The sequence below is a fragment of the Rousettus aegyptiacus genome, unplaced genomic scaffold, assembly GCF_014176215.1.
Source record: "Rousettus aegyptiacus isolate mRouAeg1 unplaced genomic scaffold, mRouAeg1.p scaffold_m13_p_8, whole genome shotgun sequence".
Taxonomy (NCBI): Eukaryota; Metazoa; Chordata; class Mammalia; order Chiroptera; family Pteropodidae; genus Rousettus; species Rousettus aegyptiacus.
In genome coordinates this window covers 107626168-107647129 of record NW_023416311.1, presented here as the reverse complement: position 1 = coordinate 107647129, position 20962 = coordinate 107626168, and the positions used below count along the sequence as shown (strand labels likewise).

Genomic DNA, 20962 nt, shown 5'->3' with positions numbered 1-20962 from the left:
TAGTTTAGCAGTTACTTTTTCCAAAGGAGGACAGGCTTTTATTTTTCTGCAAATGAGGTTTGCCATTGTTCAGCCTTGAAACATTTACTGTACCTAAAGAGTGTGTTAGTACCATCATCTTCATACACCACGCACATCATAAGGTATGTGGCCATGGTTGCACACTTAATTATGGATTAAAAATAGGATATAAGACTTACAGACAGAAAACCTCTTTTGATTTAAAAACTTAAGTCACCTGGATGTCTTGTCTCTTCTATATTTCCTTTTTCAGTGATTTGCATTATCTCTTCCGTCACCTAAACAAGAAATCTGCCAGGCAAATTGGATTTCTTCTTCAATTTTACTTCTGATTAATCTTTAAATCTTGTTCTGTAAGCTCTCTTATCTACTCCAACTTGATTTACTACTTAGTACCGTAGTTTTGGCCTTCCTCTGTTCTCCATTCATAGTCCATCCTTAACCCTGTGCCCCTTCCTCCATAATCTACGTGATGACATGTGGGTCAGGATGATGGAGGGGAACCGAGCCTTGGGAAGGCGTTCAAGGAGAAGGTGTTTCGAGGGGCCGGGAGTGACCAGTTGTGTAGTGTGCCACTAGCAGAGCAAGTGAAGCAGGGGCCGAGACCGGACTTCAGGGCTTAACCACGCGAAGGTCATGGGCAGCCCTTGTCTGACGTTTGGTGGATCACGTGTGGAAGCCTCGGTGGCTTCCAGGGAGTGGAGGAGAGATGCTGAGGACGTAGGTTCATTCGACTCTTCAAGGAGTTTTGCTGTCATCCCATGCAATGTTTAACGTGATATGGTTATAAAGGAAAACAATTTGCATGTCAATTATGGCTCTTTGTCATCGCCCAGTGATGCTCCGGTGAGCGAGCTGTCCCTCGAGCTGCTTCTGCTTCAGGTCGTCCTGCCAGCGTTGCTTGAGCAGGGACACACGCGACAGTGGCTGAAGGGGCTCGTGCGAGCGTGGACCGTCACTGCTGGATACTTGCTGTAAGTGCGGGCAGGTGCCCGGCGGGCGCACCGTGTGCCAGTGGAGTGACCTTCCTGAAAAAGTGTGTTCCGTGTCCCACTCAGAAAAATTAGTGTTAATAAGAAACAATTTAGTGATATCTGCAAGGGTGTGTGTGTGTGTGTGTGTGTATACACTTAATTTTTAAAAAATGTTAATTCTTTCTAATCATTGTGCATCCTTTTGGAGAACATATGCATGTTTTTACCCTCTTACAAAAGCGTGCTGCTGGCCAGGTTCTTTTATTTTCTTATACAGGGTAAACATAAAAATTTTTAGTGCCTTAAAGACAAACCAACTTACCCTTTTTTTTAGAAGTTTTAACCTAATATGAGCTCAGGTTGGGTTTCTTAGTCATTTAGTGAGCACATTGCATTTATTTTTTCAAGCTATGTGTTACATACTTATTTAAAAGTCTAATGAATCTTTGTAATTTAAACATTTTTTTCAGAAAATATACGTCATCCCGTAGACACCATAATGTGACATGTGTTTGGTTGTATTTGGTCATTTATCCTCTGAAGGCCCCACTGTGAGCCTCCTCCCCACAACTCACTTGTGCCTCAGGCGACTTGGGTTGGAGGTTTTAGTTGACATACACGTCACAGGAGGCACAGCCATCTATGGAGAAGAAAAGAAGTCATTTTCCTTACGATCTTCAGATAGAGTTTCTTGTACATTGTATTTTTTTCCCCAATTACTGATTTCTCAGATACTGGCTGAGGAAAACACAAAATAGGTTGAATTTATGGAGTATTCTCTACGTTCATTAACATTACATTTGGAAAGGCTTTATTTAAAGCAGGTACCAATGTTTAGACCTGGCTGAGATAATAGTGCTGTGTAGAGATTCTACTTGTGTATTTTCTACCCTAAATAATAATTATTAATATAGTAAATCTCATGTCTGCTGTTTTCTTCTGCTCTGAAGTAAGAATTTTCACTGATGTAATTTTTACACAGGGATCTTCATTCCTATTTATTGGGAGACCAGGAAGAAAACGAGAACAGTGCAAACCAGCAAGTTAACAACAATCAGCACGCTCGGAATAACAACGCCGTCCCCGTGGTGGGGGAAGGCCTGCATGCCGCCCACCAGGCCATCCTCCAGCAGGGCGGGCCCATTGGCTTTCAGCCTTACCGCCGGCCTTTACATTTTCCACTCAGGGTACGTGCTGTACGGACTCAACCAGAAGTCAGTCGTTTTCAAATTTCCATTGAGAGATTTTGGTGCTGTTATTGTTGTTGTTAGCATATGGTCCTCTGTGTAGACTTGTCTTACAGTCTTCTGGCAGCAGGAGTTCATGTTTTGTTCCTCTCATTATGCAGCATAATATATGTTATGTCAGGTAAGCTGATCAGATTTTAGAGATGGGTTGTGGCGTTGGGATTCCGTGCGCTGCTCTGCTCTGTTTGGAAGGACTGATGATGCGAAAGACTAGAGCAAATAAGGACGTTATTGACACATCTCAACTGTGTGTCAGGACCTGGAATGGACACTTTCATGTTTTTTTCATATTCTCATTCACATACTGCAAGGCATCAACGCTAATCTTGTTTATAGCTGATGAAACTGAAAACAAGATTGGTTAAGGAAGAGTCTGTCCAAGTGAGACTTCCTTCCCAGATGCCACCAAAATGGTTCCTGGCGAGGGTCACCAGCGACCTTCGTGTTGTTAAATCTGAAGGTCGGGTCTTGGTCCTCGTCACGCTTGCCGTATGAGTGGCGTGTGACACAATTAGTCCCTCCTTGTTCCACGGAATACTTTTTTAGAAGGTGTTCAGGAATCTTGGTGCAGGAGAGGCCTGAACTAAGCCTTTAAAGCCAGGAGGCCAGGCAGAGACAAAGAGGGAGAGTAGGAAGGGCGTTCCAGGCAGGTGCCAGGACGGGAGGCAGGTGAGGCATGGTAGATCAGGGACTGCAGGGATTTAATTTAAAATTCGAGCTGAATGTTTCTAGAGTGTGGGGTGCATGGGGGTGAGTGGCGAGAGATGGGGGAGCCGGTGGAGCCAGGGGGAGCTGGGAAAGAGGGGAGTTTCTAGTAAGAGGTGAGGCTCTTGGTTGTCAAGAAGAACTTTCTGGCCCAGATCAGAGTCATCAGTGGTTCCTTGCACAGTGAAAGCTGACAGAGCTCACCACCTCCTTCCGGAGCGTTCGCTCTGCCCTTTTCCGTCTCCCCCCAGACAGCTGCCCTCACCTGGGCTTGGTCAGGCGGAAGGAAAGCATCGGCTCCCTTCCCGCTTCCCTCCCCTTTCAGTGGACCCTTTTATCTTCTCAGCACAGAAGCCAGTGGCTACCGGTAGCTGTCTTAAGCTTAAATCTAATTAAAACTAAATAGAGTTTGTAAACGTGGGGTGATAGGTGCGCGTGTTATCTCAGTGCTGGGAGTTTCCTCGCAACGTGGATGCGTATCAGGTCATGGTGTTCACTTTAAACATATTCCAGTGTTACTCTTCAATCATACTGCCATAAAGCTGAAAAACACACATTTCTTGTGTTTTTTAACACACACAGAGTAAATACAGTTTAAAATTCCATTCCTCGTGCACACTGACTCCGTGTCAAGTGCTTGGTGGCCTCATGTGCCAGTGGCCCCTTTGTCTGGCAGTGTACATGTAGACATGTCCATCATCACAGAAAGTCCTGACTGCAGTAAGCTTTCCCTTCACAAAAAGTCATTTTTGAGAATTTGATAAAAAAGTGAATAGTTTTACTTATTTACCTGTTACGTGTTGATGTACCTGACGATATGAAAATGGACTCTTTTTTTGGCCAAAATTATAGGTAATTTTAACTAAAATAAAAAGTTTCCTTTTTGTGTAAAATGGAAGGAAACCTAGAAATACCAACATGGACCGCTTGTTCTTCTGGGAGAATTGTGCTGATTCTTTGAAGGATGTCGTGACGTGCACGGAGCCCCCGTGAGTCACTCACGCACTCTCATGTTTTGCCTTGCAGATATTTTTGTTGATTGTCTTCATGTGTATAACCTTACTGATCGCCAGCCTCATCTGCCTTACTCTACCAGGTAGGACCTTTTCCTAGCTCTCTGCTAATGACATCATGAGCAGGTGCTTTGTTGTCAAAGGGCATGTCTTGCTGAGATGTGATCTTCCATCAGATTTACACTTGAAATTGTTTCCCCCTCATTTCTGATTGAATTTGGGATGTTGATCCATTTAGGGTTGGTTCTGCATCCCATTGGATTCCTCTGCATTGGAGCAGAGGGGGACAAAGTCAAGATACAATTTATGATTCGATTTTGGAAATAAAGTACGGTGGCCGTTCAGTTTCCATGGACACGGCCGTATCACGGTGTGGGTCTTCGGAAAGGCGTCTGTGTGGCTGAAGTCATTTTTTCAAGCCAGTCTTTTGGTGCTAATTTGTTGCCCTTATTATGTTATTGTTGGTCCAGGCCATTGCATGCCTGTTGCTGGAGACCTTTGTGAAGCCGGACCATTTCGTTTTATCATCTGGTATTCACAAATATTCATCTTTAAATTTCTTAATCTAACAAATAAGTTGCGAATGAGTATAGCAGTTTGCCGTTGTCTCCAGAGAGCATGGGTGAATGGGGTTGGGATCCAGAGCTGGTGACAAGGTGGTAGGAGCAGCTCGCTGCCCCTATCCCCCTGGTTAACGTTTAGTGTGAGCCAGAAAATTCTAAGTCACGCCGATATGTGCTGGCCTCGCCACTTCAGTAATCATTAAGCTAGTTTTGAGCTCTTATAAAGCATATAAATGTATATTGAGTTGCTGTCTTGATTATAACATTAACTCAGTATAATTTTATAGATCAGATTTGTATTAAGTGCTCGAGTTTTTCCATGAAGGCTAAGGTAGGAAGGAGCAACTAGGAAATTTCAATTTCAAGCAAGGTTCCTAAAAAAAAAAAAAAAAAAAAAAAACGAATCTGTAGGAATTGTGATATACCTTAAATTAGTAAAAATATATATTTTTTTACTGTTTCTGCACGATAACTTTTTACTTTTAGAATTTTGCCCTTAAGCTCACCACTCACAGCTGTTAAAATGACAAAGTTTTATTAACCGTTGGGGCAATGTAGTAAACATATTGCTGGAAAAACTTAGTTTTTGAATTTCAGACAGTTTCACACTTGCTGGTTTTTATGTTCCATTTTCATGTTTTTATCAGAAATATTAAGAAAAAGTTAACAAAAGAAGGAAACTTAGTTTTAGTACTTGAATTTGGCAATAAAACTACTTTTAATTTCACTGAGGATTGCAAAGCAAATACTTCCCTGTTAACCCAGTCCCACAGTCTGGTGGAAAGAATGTGTTACGTTTAATCATAAATGCCCAGTGGTGCAGTTCACATTTGAGGGGTGAGGATGCTGTTTTCCCCAATGGTTACTTTTCTGTAAAACCTAACCCTGTCCTCTCGAAAATGCTTTTGATTGGAAGTATATGATTTAGAGAATAGAAAGTGGCCTTTAAGTTTTTAAAAGTTAACCAACCGAACGAAAACTAATAAAACCTTGGAGACAGAGTATGTGTGTATGACACTAGACGTGTCTACAGAATTATCACTGATGACTTTTATATCTCCAAATTAGCAAACACGTGTACTTGTCATATAACATTTACATGTATTTGCCTTTAAACATGGAGTTATCTTTGCACCCAACCTATTTTGTAAGGCTGCAGAGAAGTCTGTTTATCAGCATTCTGTCCTGTAAGACTTGACAGTTGAACTGGTTTAGTTTGATTGGAGGCAGTGTGGTTTCTGCGGTCTAGGGCATGAGCTTCGTCATGTAGACATGAGTTCAAATTCAGCCTCCACCCTTGTGTGATCTAGATTGGGCCAGCTCCTGTTGCCAAGCCTTGGTTTCTTAATCTTCAGAGTGGAGGTGGTGTGTGTGTGTGTGTGTGTTGGGGGTGGGGGGGACGCTGGGCTCAGTGAAATGGTGAAGAATGTTAACAGGACTAATAACAGAAAGTAAATTTTTTTCTTTTGTCCTTTTATGTGCATAATGATTTCATTTGGTGATAAAACCAGTGAAAACAACCATCCCCTCAAGTTTTTTCAGCCCCCCAAGAACAAGTAATTGGCATGGCAAGTCAGAATGCATGTCGCAGGAGAGCTTGTCCCCGGTGACATGCTGGGTTTTATTTGTTCTTAATCAAATAATTGTGTTCTTTAGAGTTCGCAGGGCGGGGCGGGGAGAGGTTGTTTGTTTTTGTTGGCTTTTAATGAAAACAGTGATGTATCAAACTGTGATATGTCACTTTTGATATGTCACTTAAAATGATTGAAAATAGAGCAACATTAATATCGAGACTGCAGTTCCCTATGTAGTCATGTGTCTCATTTATCAGCCTTTCTATTTTCAGTCTTTGCCGGCCGTTGGTTAATGTCATTTTGGACAGGGACTGCCAAAATCCACGAGCTCTACACAGCTGCGTGTGGGCTCTATGTTTGCTGGCTGACCATAAGGGCGGTGACGGTGCTGGTGGCATGGATGCCCCAAGGACGCAGAGTGATCTTCCAGAAGGTTAAAGAGTGGTCCCTCATGGTAGGTTTTTCTAATAAAGACAGATCTCATCTGACAGGAGCAGGGGATATTTTTCCAGTCATTTCTGGCCTTGCCACTTCACTTTTGTTTCTTCATTATGCTGATGGTGTCAAGAGAGTTGACTTTGTAAATTAGAAGGACTGTTCCTTTAAGACGGTAGCTTTTTCATTAATTCTGAGAACCACAGTCAAATGTATTTGAGAGACAAAAGAAAATCACATTTTTAAGTGACCCAGTAAAGCTCTCGAGTAGTATAATTAGAAAACTTATTTTGAAGATTGGTTACATTTTTAAGGAATAAGATATTCTGTAGAATTTAAATTGAGTTTGTTTAAGTATTATTTCCTTTAATGATATTTTTTTCTACAATTTGATTTTTTGATCCATTTGAATTGTAAAATCTTAACTTTAGGATCGAGTCAGGGTTTTTCATTTAAATGAGATTTCTTTAATTACATAGTACATGTCTAATTCAAGAACTATCTTGGCTAATGTAAAAGTGTAGTAAGTATTGGGAATTTTTATTTTCAATAAAGAGGTTAATTGCCACAAAGGTTGGGGCAAGTCGTCACTGTAAGATGATGGTTCAAGTGTGGCGAGTTATTGGTTGATCATAATGTTGCCATGACTGGTAAGTTTGTTTAGGTAACTGGTTATGCCTTTTCATTTGTATAATCAACTCTGGTTTTGTATCTAAATTTATATTTTAAATTCACCAGAAGTTTAGAATCCATTTAATTACTAAAGTCGAAAGAGAAAAAATGAGAGATTCATTGTATATCATGAGTGGAGGAGTTTAATTGCTATTTAATGTGTAATAAGATAATAAAACAACCACATCTCAAATGCAGAGAACAGCCAGATCCAGTGTTTGTTTGCTGCTCTTTCCCATCACTAGATCGCCCCGGAAGGGAGCGGGCGCTGCACCTTCGTGCACGCCGTGTTAGTCCCTTGCTGCGGAAGCAGATGCGCTCACGACCCCGGGGCCGCTTTCGAAGACTGGTTCCTTTGTCAGGATTTCACAGTGGCTCTTTCACCCTATCTCTTCTTTTCTCTTTGTGTGTACTTTATTGGACCACAGCGTTCTAGAGGGAGGCAGTTCGATCAGCTTGATTAATTACCTCAGTCAGGGCTGTGCGGAGGAGCCCTTCTATACCAGTCCACCTCAGGAGTCATGGGTAGCTTGTGGGTGGGTCGTCACTAGATCAGGGGCCTGGGACAGTCTGTGGCTTGGACAAACAGAATCCTAGTCCTGAGAACGTGATTGCGAAATACAGCAGAGCCACCTGGTTAACATGTAATAAAATGAAATTTCTATAATTTTGTAGCAGCAAAGCATAGTAATATGTTTTCATTATAGCTTGACGTTTCATAGCTATTCAAATCTCATTTAAACAGGTGGCATAAAGTGTGAGCAAGTCAGATAGGGTAATGTATTCGTTCCGTTAGACATAGGTCAAAGAAGAAAAGTAAACTCCCAAGTAGAGCAGAGAGCTTGGCTAGAAGTGGGCGCTAATGGCGCGGCCTCTGCTTCCTGACAGATCGTGAAGACGCTGATCGTCGCCGCGCTGCTGGCGGGTGCCGTCCCGCTGCTGCTGGGGCTCCTGTTCGAGCTGGTCATCGTCGCCCCGCTGAGGGTGCCCCTGGATCAGACCCCTCTGTTCTACCCATGGCAGGTCAGCGTGCGTCTTTTGCTAATGATATTTCTTTACAGACTGAGCGTCGGAAAAATCCTTATTTTTAAAAAGTCATCTTAAGCAGTTCGTTCAGAAGGACTCTTTATGTTCCAAGAACCTCTGTAAAATCAGATAAATAATGCGTTTTAATGTATGGTTTTCCAATTATGCAAGTCATGTAAGTCCCTTAGACTCTATTTTATAGATTAAAACATCACTCACTATTTGTTTAGGCTTCACCAGGTTTTACAGATACAAGCTAATATGTGTGGATCTTTTCACCTTTTAGTTAGGGTACGATAGCTTGCTCCTTTGGCTTCGAGACTTTAAACAGTAGCTTATACTTTTGAATAATTATAGCACATTCTCTCACAAAATCGTAGGGCTTATTAAAAAGAGCATTTTGAGAGAACCTATGTAGGTCACAGCAAAGGTCCCGAAGCTTTTGGAAAAAGAAATTTAACTTTCCTGTGGTGCGTAGGCCCAAAGTTAACGTCCTAGGCCCCAAGATCGTCAGCAGCATCAGGGGAAAGGGCTGCAGCGGCTTCCGGCTCGCAAAGGCGTTTCAGCCTCGCTTGAGCTCTTCTGGCTACATCACAGTGGATCTTCCGAAAGTGAAAATGACGCGGCACGTGTTTTCCTGCCTCTGTTTCCTAGTTTAAGAACGTCTGCAAACCTTATTTAACAGCAGGTGCTTACTTGAGTTAAAACTTTAATTTGTGCCGAAACCCTGTACTGCGTAACTCAGATGGGGACGAAGCTAATGGCAGGAGCTCGTGGAGGGTCAGGCTGGCGGGAGAGGCAGACAGACGCACAGGCAGACCGCGCAAGTTCAAGGGGCTGCGGCGTCATGCCGGGGCGGTACCGAGCCAGCTTCGGGAATTTCAGGTAATGGTTTTCTGTAGGGGTTGATTCTAGGGCAACCTAGTAGAGTGGAAACGAATGGGTGAGAACGAAAGAAAAGTGTATTCTGGGAAGGAGCAAGCGGGCGACCTCACAGTGCGCCAGAAGATGCATATATGGCGAACTCCCTCTAACCCCATATGCCGCTGGATTAAGGTTAGAGAGAAAACGAATGATAAAGAGAAATAGTTAGGGAAATATCTTGCCTGTCTGTAAGAGCTGTGTAGTCAGATAACAACAGTGATTGAAGGAAAGGTATTTTTTACAGAATAATGCCAGTTAATAAAGGTAAAGGAATAACAGGATTATGAAATCACTATTATGTAGTAGTTAACAGCATAATTGATTCTAGCAAGGATTATCAGTGGATACTGAACTTACCAGGTAAAAGTTGATGGGTCTTCAGTTACCTCACAATTAGTGGCTTCAGACAAGAGTCTGAGTCAGAAATTAAGATCGTGCATATCAGCTCATCTCTGCCCCATGTTATTTGGGGCCTCAGCTAGGAAGCACCAGTGGCTGAGTATGATTTGACAGCTGTGGCTGGAATCATTTGCACATTTCATCACTCATCTGTGAGGGTCAGTGCTGGTCGTTGATTGTGCCCTGTCAGGGCTGCTGGCCGGAGCCCCCCTGGATGTATGTGGGCTTCCTCACAGCTTGGGAGCCTCAAGAGAGCCGGGTTTCTTACACTGTGCCTCAGGGAAGAGAGTGTGCCAGGAGACGAGGCAGAAGCTGCCTTTTATGGCCTCATCACAAGTCCTACAGCCTCGCTTTTCACTGTCCCACTAGGCGCAGGCAAGGGTCAGAGGTCGGCCCAGACTCAAGGGAAGGAGACGTGCACCTCTTTTGACACCACCACAACGCAGAAGCGATTATTTGGGGCCTCAGCTTTGAGACTGTCAAGTGATCTATGAGTGTTACCTCATAGATCACTTGACAGTCTCAAAGGGAAGCATACAAGCTCCCAGTGGAGGGGTCAGGCGGATTCTGCGTTGACCCAGTGGTCACTACAAATGCAAAATCAAACACGGGATAGTATGCGCCTCCCGATCTTACGCAGCGTGCAGCACTGAAGAAGAGCAGCCCCTCCGTGCAGGAGCCGGCCTGGCCTGTCAGCCGGGCCGCGCGCGGACTCCTCCTGCAGGGCGCACACGGTTCCACAGAACAGCCGCGTTACACAGGCCGCTTTGTGACCCTGGTGGCTCAAGACAAAGCACCCCCCCCCCCCCGCCACAGTATATATAGTCATGTCTGATGTCTGAACACAGGCAAAACATGAATATTCTCCAAACCACAAAAACGACTAGTCTCCCTCTGTCCTAGCAAACATGATAAGCTGCTGCTTCATTTACCAGTACATTTTTTTTTTAAATGCCTACAGCACCTGGTCTTCCTAGGTGGTCTCCCATCCAAGCACTAACCAGGCCCAACCCTGCTTAGCTTCTAAGATCAGATGCGATTTGGCACGTTCAGGGCTGCCTGGCTGTAAACTACCAATACAGTTTTAACTTTACTCTGTCCCTCTTCTGGGTAAGGTTTATTAAGATCCCCAATTATAGACATCCCCCACTTTCTAGTAGCACCTGACACAGAACAAAGCACTGCTTCCTTAAGTCCTCCCCAATCACCTCACACAAACCGAAATCCTATAATAAGACGTTCTTACCAAGTACCCCAGACTGTGACCGCACCAAGCTACACGGTCTCTGTTAGCCTTTGGGATGGTTTCTTTAGGCCAAACATGGCTCTATCATCTTATTTTGATATAATCAGCTCAACTGAAACCAATAAAACAGCCTAAAGATGTTTTGATAAAATAAAAGCTTGTCACTATTTATTTGCTCCTTGAGATCTCCATTAATGTCTGCACTTTTCCCAATTCTCTTGAGAAAATAATGTAGATTTCTGAAAGATTCAGGAGTGATTTTTTGATAGAAACATTGAACTTGAGCTGTAGAGGAAAAACATTCCCTGGATTTTATAGCATGTTAGTCTTCTGTAAAACTGGTACTGATCCTGCAAGACTTAAGAAAATTACGTAACCTCTGTTTTGTTTTTTGTTTTTCCTAAAAACAACAACAAAAATCTGTTAAGTGTTTTTTATTACCCTAGGACTGGGCACTTGGAGTCCTGCATGCCAAAATCATTGCAGCTATAACATTGATGGGTCCTCAGTGGTGGCTGAAAACTGTAATTGAGCAGGTAAGTAAGATCAGTTTTCCGAAAAAGCCTGGGAGTAATAGGTGTGTTAAGCTGATGAGACTCTTTTTTCATTTTCCATTTTTCTACATGTTCTTTAATGAGCATAGCATTTTTTTTTTAAAGGAGAAGGCAGTTTGCTCTTTTATCACCATGAATTTTCATTGACCACTCTTAAGACTTCCCTTACCTGAAGGTTAACCGGTAGCTTACAGTTCTTGGAATCCTGTCCAAGGTTAAGGCACAAGTCAGCATATGTACTTCTCAGGGCAGGAGTTCTGGTGGAGGCTTCTTAGCTTTTTTTTTGTGGTAGAGAAAAAAGTTATTATTCAAGGCAATAAATGAAAGAAAAAGCAGAGCTTTTTAGGACTGTTCTAATTATGTAGCACCTAAGAGTATTATCGTATTATGGAGCCGTCAGATAATTTGGTCAGTGTGATGATAACTTTGAAGTTTTCAGTCCCGTCCACACAAGAAAATGGTGAAAAAACTTTCTGTACCTGCAGACTTTTGGGTGGGAGAGGCAGGGGAGCTGTGGGTTTGCATGCGCCTGTCAAGTGCAGCTGACCGTGAGACAGCGAAGTGAGCTGGGAGCGCAGGCCACTCCGCTCCGGAGGCTCCAGGGACGGCCCGCTTACAGGGCGGTGTGGAGAATAAGGGTTTCCTCGCCGCTGGAAGCTGTGAACGGCATTGATCTTTGTGATTTTTTGCTCTCTGATGCGTTCTTTTCTCATACGTGCGCGTCAGTGTAAGTACAAATGGTTGAGGAACTCTGGGACGCCTTGCTGCAAGACTGAGCACGTTGGGGTTAGCGAGGTGTCTTTGGGGTCAGAAACTGATTTGGGGGGTTAAGCCTGTTTGGCATTCACGTCCGAATGCTCCGGCCCGATCCCTGGCGGGCAAGTCGCAGAGCCCGAGGAGTAGCTGGGCCGGGCGAGGCGGGAGTGCTGGGGACAAGCCAGGCGAGCACGCCGCTGCCCGCCATCCTTGTTCTCCCTTTGCCCCAGGGTTCCCCGCCTCCCTCCGTTCTTCGCTCCGCAGTACCATCCATAGATCTTTCTGGATAAGCTAATGGAAATACTCTGGACATTCTTGAATTAAAAAAATTTCACTAGAATTCTTTTGTATTAAATTTTTACATAAAATACCTTTCAGTTTGTTAAAGTTTGATTTTTGCCAGGTTTTCAGAAACATGTTTTCTGTTTATAAGTTTTTCTGTGTTCAGAAACACGAGTGCAGTCTTGAGCGGCACCTACCAGTCGCTCCTAGGAAGGTCAAGTCGATGTGGTGTTCAGCTCACATGACCGGGCTCCAGCCGGCCCCGTGTCGTGCACGGCTGCTGTGCTTGTGCTTCTGCGCTAGTGCCTTCCGTAGTGAAGAGGTGATGCACTTCCTTGACAACCCGTGGGCACCACGTGTGCGTGTGTTCCGGAACGCGCCCCGTCTTCAGGAAGAATGACCAGCGTGACTCCTCCGGAGCTGAGGGACTCAGTGCCCCGCAGCTTGCGCTCGTAGAGGTCGCTGTGTCAGCATGGAGGAATTCGCCCCGTAGCCTCGTTCTGATATTTTCCGTTGTGTTTCAGGTTTACGCAAACGGCATTCGAAACATTGACCTTCACTACATCATTCGCAAATTGGCCGCGCCCGTGATCTCTGTGCTCTTGCTTTCCCTGTGTGTACCTTACGTCATAGCGTCCGGCATCGTCCCTCTACTAGGTGGGTAGTGCTGGCTGGGGGGCCTGAGGGCGCCCCTTTGTGGACGTCGTCACACGGTGTCACTTCCGGCATCACGGATGTTTTATGTGCAAATATAAGTCCAGCTGGAAGACTGTTTTTCTTAGATTTGACCACTCAGGGCAAGATTAAGAGGCGCAGACAGCCCTGGGGTGCGGTCTTCTCTCCAGGCAGATGGGAACGCGCTAACATTTACATTCTCCCCCAAGCAGGCAGAAATGGATCCCCGCCCCCCCCCCAACCCCGGTGTTTTCTCCTGACTAGAGCCGCTGTGGTCACATGCTTACAAAATTAAGGAAAAGTGTTATAATTAATTTTGAAAATGTTCTTTAGCACAAAAGGAAACCACAGAGGAGATGCTAATTTGTGACATTTCAGCAACTAGAAATGATCAGTTTTGTTCTGAAGAACCCTCACAGGACCTTAAACACAGCATGTGTTTAAAGTGATAAGGACAAAGTCTTCCTCTCCAGATCTCTCTTCTCCTGAATCCCCTCTGTGGCCAGCGTTATCATCCAGCGAGCTGTACGAGTCAGAAACCTCGGAGGTCGTCCACATCACCTGAGGCTCTCTGCTCTCCACACTCAGGTGGCGTCCAGGTCCCCTGGTCTCTCACCGGAGCCAGCAGCCTCCCATCTGACATCACAGCTTTAACCACCGACTTGTTCTCCACGCTGCGGCCCTGGTGTCCTTGCAGAAAAATGAGTCTCGTTTCTCTCCAGCGAACCTCCTTTCTTCATTTCCTCTGTGGCTTGGACACGTAACCGGCTCCTGGACGTGGCTGGCGCGGCTCCAGTGTGACCTCCCCACTGCCCCGCTCCGTTTCCTGAGCCCTGCAGCCGGGACCCCGTCCTCAGCGGAGGGACGTACGTTGGCTGCACCGCTGTTCCACGTGCACTTAGAGGTGTCCTTTTTTGGTTTTACAGGTGTTACTGCGGAAATGCAAAATCTGGTCCACCGGCGGATTTATCCGTTCTTACTGATGGTCGTGGTACTGATGGGCATCTTGTCCTTCCAGGTCCGCCAGTTTAAGCGCCTTTACGAGCATATTAAAAACGACAAGTAAGTCTAGACTTCCATTCGCCCGAGGCCTCCTTTCTTAGTTTGTGTCTAATGAGATAGAGGAGGGATGTATTTTGGGGGAGCATTAACAGGAATTGCTAACAGATTCAGGGTGCGAGAGTGTTGCCAAGTACTCAGCTGGGCTCCCCACCTGGGAATGCAGGGTCCTCACTGAGGGAGACAGAGAGGCGGGGAGAAACTGGTGTGGGGAGGGGCTTTTTAATGCACGTTCCAAACAGTTTTCAGTCTGTTTTCAAAGGCTTTGATCTGACAGTCTATTAAATGGTTTTACATAGAAAGAAGGAGCCTGTGTTAGGCATTAGCAGGGCCTCCCCAAGCCCTCCTTGGGGCCGTCGGGTTACTCAGGCGCTGCTGAGAGAGGCCACAAGGTTACTGCGGAAGCTCGGCCCTCTGCTTTGAGGAAACGCTGTGACCTGGCTTCAGCGAGAGGCTGAGGATGAGGATGGCCAGGGCTAACCGCTTTCGGGGATGACAGCCATTTGTCCATCCGTGCCCTTCCTGGAGGCTGGATCCTGCTCTGCTCTAATGGTGTTTAGCAGAGGAAGTGGGTTTAAAACTTACCCGTCCTGGTTTCCCGGGCCGGGGGAGAGGGGTCCCAGTTTACGTACGCCACCTTTATGTCATTTTTAGCAGCACCCCCCTTATTTATTGGTGCCTGGTTTGGACAACAAATTATTTGCTCCCCTCATTGAGTCTGAGGGCTTGTAAGAGTAATATTTTTAAAATGAAATCGAGAGCGTTCGAGGCTTCTCCAAAGCGTTTGCTGCCGGCAGGAAGGAAATGCAGGCGCACTGTAGGCTGTCGGAGCACAAGCCTCTGTCACACGGGAAAGGAGGCGGAGGGGATTTCAGGGGTGAGGGTCAGTGTTTGTCACGTCGCTGCCTGGGGCGGAGGAGCAGGTGCCGCAGCCGGGGTGGCAGACGGGCCGGGCCCCCGGGAGCCCCCGCTGCTGCGTCTTCGCCCCTGTCGCCCGTCTGTCTCTTCCAGTCTCCCCCAGCGGTTCTTCCCACCTCTGATCCTTTCCTCGGCACTTCCTCTGCGTTCTCCCTGCAGCCCGGTGAACCGTCACCTCCCCCTCCGTCCTCACGCAGACTGCGCTGCGGGCGTGTCTCGCCGCCTTTGCACGTTCGGTCCGTAGGCGCCGAGCGTGCGTGTGCGTGTCGGGGAGGCGGGGGGCGGGCAGGGCCGTAGAGCCGGGTGTGGGTTCAAAGTCTCCTTTTTCGGCCACTGAGTTACTTTCCGGCCCTGGGCAAGTGAGTTAGCATCACTTTTCTCTCTGTGCTGCTGATGCATTTTCAGTGCGTGATGCTGACCCCATTCTTCGCACGTCTCCACACGTTTTGTGAGTGTGTGTACGTCAGGTGGTGCTGCGTGTGCTGTGTCGCACGTTGCTCAGTGGTCGTCGTTAAAGATACGTACAAACTCCTCAACAGTTAAAAAAAAAACACCGGTTGCTTGGGAGACAGTGGGGTAAAGAATGGTTAACGTCAGGAAGAGACTTGTTAAGACGGAAAGGGTTGCATGAGCTTTGAGGTCGCGGATGAGGCAGCAGTAGGAGTGGCCAGACGCGAAATGCCAAGCTGCTGGGCACGGGCTGCCGGGACGCCTCCCGAGGTGTGAGCGTGCACGGGGGCGGGGAGGGCAGCGGGGTGTCCTGGGCAAAGGCGAGTCGGCACGCCGAGCCCCCAGCCAGGCCAGACGCTCGTCCCCCCGCAGGTGTGGGCCTCAGGCCTGTCGTCCTCACTTTCCCGACGAGGAAGCTGGGCCTCGGACAGCCCAGCTGCCCGCAGCCCGCCGCCCGCCGCACGCAGGCTTCCCACCCCCCGCCCCCGACCGTGGGTGCCGCTGTCACGCTGATCTGCACCCCAGTCCCGTCCAGTTCACTGCCATCAGCTTTGTCACCCGCCGTCCCGCAGTGGTCGAGCTCCAGGTCCCTCCACCAGGGGTAGTGGGGCACACCGCCACCGCGGTCGGGGGGCTCGGCGTCCTGGCGGGGCGCTGTCCTGCCGTTGCAGCCGCCCTGGCCCCGCCTCTGCCCCTGTGGCCCTGCGTCCCCCGCCGTCCTCTCGCCGTCGTCACGCATGAGTTAGGAGCACGTCACGTTCTGTTCTTGGGCTCAACTCCCTGCCGCTGTCATTCGCACACACTCGCTTCTCTGCCATCTCCCCTGCGGCCTCACTGAAATCTGTGTCCTTTGATTTCTTTTTTTCCCTAGAACTAGAGCTGTTTGTGTGCTGCCTGGGAGGCAGGGGTAGGCCCTCTCTGCCAGCTTTCTGGTCGTTGTATTTCCAGGCCGTTCCTTCAGATCTGTCCACTACGCTGTTTCATAAACACGATCCCTCCAGATGAGCTCCCCGCATAGGGCTGCTCTGCCTCACTCTCCTCCGGCCCCTGAGTGTGGGTTCCCCAGCAGCCCCACCCTGCAGACGGGGGCGTGGGCCCTTCTGACTTCTGCCTCTGACTTCTGCCGTGCACGCGACTTCCCACACTCCTGTCCCTCGCTACCAGGTGCCTGCCTTTGTGCCTTTGGTAGGTGATCGTCCTTGGCTCCCCTTCTCCCTGCCTGACCATGGAAGGGGTTTAAATAGAGTGAAGTGATGCGATCTGTGTTTTAAAAAATGTATCGCTGGCAGCACTCAGGAAGAACATTTTAACGTGTGAGGTCGTGTAAGAGAGTAACCACCCTGCTTTTACAACCCAGGTACCTTGTGGGCCAACGCCTCGTGAACTATGAGCGAAAGTCTGGCAAACAAGGCACGTCTCCGCCCCCTCCACAGTCGTCCCAGGAGTAAGGCGGCCGCCCCAGCCTCCTGGACCTGCCCCTTGCCTTTATTTGCCCTTCTTGGTGGACTTCTCTCTCTGAAGACTTTTCCCAGCGAGCTGTCAGCATCGTTTCTAAGTTGGATGCATTTGACTGGTGTTCTCAGCATTCGGAGGGCGGCGGACGCAGGCCCCGCCGCCCTCCCTGCCCTCTGACGTCACTGCTGCCCGAGGTCTGTACATGTGTAAATAGAAGTTCCTGGAGGCCCTGACCCGTGGATTAAACAGAATGTGCATTGTACATCTTTAAACAAATGTATATTAATTTATTAAATCTAGTTGTCACTTTATTTTGGACCTGCTGTGATCTTGACAGGAAATGTGCCACAGAGCCACAATGCAGAGGCAAGACTTCTCAATGACATGTTTAGGAGCACAGCGTCATGGTGTTCCTAGCAGTTCTCGTTAAGCAAACTGTACATTCTGTCTGTCTTGGCTGTCGAGACCCTACCAAGGACGGAAGCGGAAACGCGGAAGCCGGCAGCAGAGTCTGGCGAGAAAGCCCGGACCTCGCGCTCCTCTGTCAGTCGTTTCTGGAAGTTATTTTGTATAACACCAAAGCTGTTGTACATTTTCTACTGCCTGATTTTTTTTTTCATGTGTCTGCGGTTGTAATGTTGTATAGTATCTTGTGCTAGGTGAGGAAATTATTTTTAATTTTGATATTTTAATATTCCTAGTGATCAGCATTGGGAGTTGGGTTTTTGCGCTTGCTGGGGGCATGCCTATACTTAGAGGAAAAAAGTCCGAAAGAAGATTTCCATTAGACCCCCCCACGCCCCTTATCCTATATACAGCTGTCCTTTCTTGTCAGCAGTGGCCGAAACGATGCAAGATCATAAGTCTTACAGAATAATATCACGAACAGCACTGCATCTTACTGGAATTAGGACCTCTGGGATGTTCGCCAAATGCAAATGTGGTTTGGCGTCTTAGATTGACACCCTGAGAAGAGACTGGTCAGAACAACTGGTCCCACTGGCCAGTGCGTTATTGGATTGGATAAGGGTTAGGGAACGCATTTCTCTTCATTTTCCATGAGTAAGTCCCAAAGTTTCCAAAGCTTTTTGTTTACAGAATAAAACTACAAATAAAACCAACTTGATTTCGTTCGTCCAGAAGGAACCTGGCCGAGCTGGCCTTTTCACATAGGAGTGCAGGGTGGATCTCATTGGAAACGTGCTGAAAAACCTCAGAGAACTGAGCACTTAGAAACCTGGTTTTCCCTTGTAACCATGGCTTCAAGTTAGAAGTTTAGAGAATTGGACACATGATCCAAGTATCTAAGGGCCATGGCATATGTAGTCAGTGTGAGGCTGGTTGGTTCATGATAACCTCAGTCCTCAGAACGGGCAGCATGGGTCTTTGGAAGCCCTACGAGAAGTTCCATATAGTATTAAAACTCTAGACTCAGATCTGAGGATTTTTTAAAATAAGAAAGCCAAAAATAAGCTACCGAATCAAAAGCAACACGTGTTCTGGTGGTTTTATATAGTTCATTGATTTCCCCCAAAGTGGTAAGCGAGTATGTTGCAAGATGTTTTAAAACCTCAGTATCGGGAAGAAAAGGCTTGACATGGAGTTCAGTGTTACACGTTTTGGCACTTTGTAGTCGGCAGTCGGCCTCTCTCGTGTTTGAAATAAGACCTCTGGGAGCCCCGCCTTCACTTAGAAATTTAGTCCTACTGTAAAAAGTTAGCCTTTTAAAAACGTGATGCCACCTGTCGTGGTGTATGTGTGTATAAATTGTTCTCTTTGGGAGAAAAATACTATCAAATTGGGCATGTAACCTGATTAATTTAGGTTTCTTGTTGTAATTTTTCAGGGAATTCGTGGATCTTATATAAAGCTATTGGAACACATTTATCTGTTTTATCAGAAAGATACAGATAAAGGCAGATAACATAAAAGATTAAAAACTTATTCTACAAAATTTTAAATGAATCTTATCAGCTGTTTTGTAAAAAATATATCTATGTATGAACGGCCGAAAAGTCGCCCTCCGTCTTACTTGCGGACCCCTTCATCTCGTCCGTCTTAATGATTCCCCTGGTTTTCCAGTTGCGCTTTGTCCTGTTGTTTTCAAAAAGATGAACCCTTTCATGCGTCAGCAGTCTCTGGCCTGCCGTTTACTTGGGGAGCATCCAGATTTTATTGCTGATCAATTATTGTCTTATAAATGCTTAAACTCTCTTGTTCAGAAAGTGCTAGTATTGCTGCCCTTCACGTAGAATTTTTAAAAAAATGATAGTGTAGCTTTGCTTCATTTTACATGGGGCTAAAACAAAGCAGCCTTCAAGAACATTAATTAGAAAGACCTTTCTGCATTATTTTTACTATTTATAAATTGAAGACAAATCAACACTTAGTTTTACATGACCAGTAACCACATGGTCATAGTATGGGGCGTGCAGTTGTTTATTATTAGCAAATTATGTTTGACTTTTAAACTGTTAAGTACTAATAGTTGGGCTGAAAACGTAAGAAAAATGCCAATGTGACGTTTGTGTACAGCTAGCTTTAAAAAAGCTCCATGTTTCAGGTGATCTTTTCCTGTTAGTTTTCTGGAGAAGCAGTGGAGATTGGGCGTCTCAATTCCAGGTATAAACAAAAGTAATTTTTATTTTAACATTTAATATAACTTATTACTGTGGATTCCTGTCTTGTGTTTTCTTTCCCTGTTCAATAATAGAGGATAACTTTTTCTCAAATGATTTGATCTTAGATATGTCATTTCTGTATTGGCAAAATGCTATTAAAATAATTCTTTAATTTAGGCTGAATTGATGACTTTTTAAAACAATACAAAAAGTACTGGACATTTCTACATTGTATTGCATTTACACACACACACACACACACACACACACACACACACACGACCACACACGAATGTAGCGCCAGTATCTGAACACTGGCACTTTTTAAAACTTTGCAAGTTAGCTACTTATTCTCATTTTTAGAATTGGGTATTTTAAGCTCTCTACTTACTGTGATAAGTTTTTTACATTGTAAAATTAAATGATTATGTTTAAAATACTCCTTTAGAATGGTACCTATTCAGTTGCAATCAAGAAAAAAACAAAAGTAAACCGTCTTGGTACTGAAGTATTATCAAAAGCCTCATTTGCGGAGACCGCCGACTTCCTCGCTGGAGCTGCCGTATCTCGCCTAACCTCCCCCCTCAGTCAGATGGTTTCCCTTAGCTTGTATACTGCCCTGTGTCATTTTTTAAAAGAGCTGTCACGAGTAAGGGCTTTTTTCAAATAACCCCTGACGCTATTTCAGCATTAATACAACATAAAGAGAAGACAGTATGTATGTTTTTATTCCTCTGTGTTTCTTCCGAGTGCCTCAGTGTGTAGTCATGAAAATAACAGTACCTTGAATGAGCAGGTACTGACTAAGGCCTAGACATGACTGATGTAGAAGCTAACAGAACACCTCGTTACTTGGGATGTCGATTTTCTATTAAAGCAAACACCTTGGATACCCAGACCAATTTTATGTGTATCTATCAAGATGCTCCCTTTTCTATGTGGTTGGTTGTTGCCTTCTGAGTTGCGAGAACAGAATTGAATAAAGTGAATGTTAGTCATAGCCTATATTTTTTGGTTGGTTTGTTTTTACTTTATTGCAAGATTGCTTCAGAATTACAGAAATGTGCATTATTAGCATAGGTATATAATCCAGATATTTTTAACAATTATTTTTAAAAAAAGAATCTGCTCGCGTTGCATGTGATTATAGCGCCTCCGTTCTAAGTATGAATTTGAAACTGGTTGCAGAGGACACATCCCTTCCCCACACCCCCGCACCATCATTAAGGGCCATCCTCTTTGGGAACCTCGTCTTTCACCCACCTCTGCACCTCTGCCATGAGAGCCCCACATCGTAGGTGCACCAGGGTGCACCCTCTTCTGGTGGCTACTTTGATAGAGCAAAACCAATCAAATCCATTTGACCTAATTGACCGCCTCTCAGAGGAAAAGG

General features: G+C 45.8%; 1 protein-coding gene and 1 pseudogene across 2 annotated transcripts in view; one reads left to right on the top strand and one right to left on the bottom strand.

The window, feature by feature from the left end:
• MARCHF6 (membrane associated ring-CH-type finger 6) overlaps positions 1-20574 on the top strand; it is a 59456-nt gene extending 38882 nt beyond the window's left edge. The window contains exons 18-26 of one of the 2 annotated variants that reach the window (XM_016164971.2): positions 858-995; positions 1978-2182; positions 3974-4043; positions 6355-6551; positions 8093-8227; positions 11246-11335; positions 12916-13048; positions 13993-14128; positions 16851-20574. In XM_016164971.2, the coding sequence (XP_016020457.2) occupies positions 858-995; positions 1978-2182; positions 3974-4043; positions 6355-6551; positions 8093-8227; positions 11246-11335; positions 12916-13048; positions 13993-14128; positions 16851-16941 (1195 nt within the window). In that variant the 3' untranslated portion in view covers positions 16942-20574. The remainder of the gene's footprint in view (positions 1-857; positions 996-1977; positions 2183-3973; positions 4044-6354; positions 6552-8092; positions 8228-11245; positions 11336-12915; positions 13049-13992; positions 14129-16850) is intronic. The other variant, XM_036225342.1, reaches the window with a different exon arrangement.
• Positions 10506-10624, bottom strand: LOC118607318 (annotated as a pseudogene).
• Positions 20575-20962: the final 388 nt, after the last annotated feature.